Genomic DNA, 765 nt, shown 5'->3' on the forward strand with positions numbered 1-765 from the left:
GCAGTGTGTGGGGTTCAGGAAGAAGGCAGATAAAAAACAGGGGGAAACTAGTCTGTTAATCAAGGGAACTGGCTTTCACTTGTGGTTTCTCCTGTTTGGCTTGAACAAATCATTTCACCATCTTGGGCTTCCGTTTCGATACTGGGTGGGGAAGAACGGGTGTTACAAGATCTCTCAGTTGTCTTGCTGCTTTCATCTTCGTGAGCCCTCCCCAAGTTGATTTAACAAATTCTCTATAACCTAGAGTCATAGAGTGTAAATACTACAGTCCAGGTGACCTGTCAGCGGGCTTCCTTGCGCATGCGCTGATGAGGCACCCTCTCGTTAAGGCCGGAATTTTGCCTCTGCTGCGCACGCGCCCCTTTTAAATCCGCCCCCCCACCTGTCAGAGAGAGGCAGGACTTCCTGTATTTTTTTTTTAGAGCGACTGCCGGAAGTGGCAGCGGACAAATCGGCGTTTGCGGAGGCTCGCATAGATTTGGCTGTCTCCGCTCGTAGCTGCTTTTGGCGCGAAAGATGCCGGGTCTGGTCGACTCAAACCCTGCCCCGCCTGAGCCTCAGGAGAAGAAGCCACTGAAGCCTTGCTGCGCTTGTCCGGAGACCAAGAAGGCGCGCGATGCGTGGTCAGTGTGCAGCCGGAGAGGGCGCGGCCGATGAGCCTCGGGCCGCGGCCTGTGCCTTCCGGTGCCTCTGCCCTACGCCCTCTGCCCTCTGCCCTCTGCCCTTTTCCTTCCCCTCTTCCCCCCTCCCCCTCCCCGACTCCTT

At 56.2% G+C, this 765-nt stretch overlaps 1 protein-coding gene across 3 annotated transcripts in view; it reads left to right on the forward strand.

Annotated features, from left to right (window-relative positions):
- Window positions 1–367: 367 nt before the first annotated feature.
- COX17 (cytochrome c oxidase copper chaperone COX17) overlaps window positions 368–765 on the forward strand; it is a 20,492-nt gene continuing 20,094 nt past the window's right edge. For all 3 annotated transcript variants that reach the window (XM_017891574.1, XM_017891577.1, XM_017891570.1), the window contains exon 1: window positions 368–623. In XM_017891574.1, the coding sequence (XP_017747063.1) occupies window positions 517–623 (107 nt within the window). In that variant the 5' untranslated portion in view covers window positions 368–516. The remainder of the gene's footprint in view (window positions 624–765) is intronic.

The sequence above is a fragment of the Rhinopithecus bieti genome, unplaced genomic scaffold (assembly GCF_001698545.2).
Source record: "Rhinopithecus bieti isolate Rb0 unplaced genomic scaffold, ASM169854v2 scaffold_759, whole genome shotgun sequence".
NCBI lineage: Eukaryota > Metazoa > Chordata > Mammalia > Primates > Cercopithecidae > Rhinopithecus > Rhinopithecus bieti.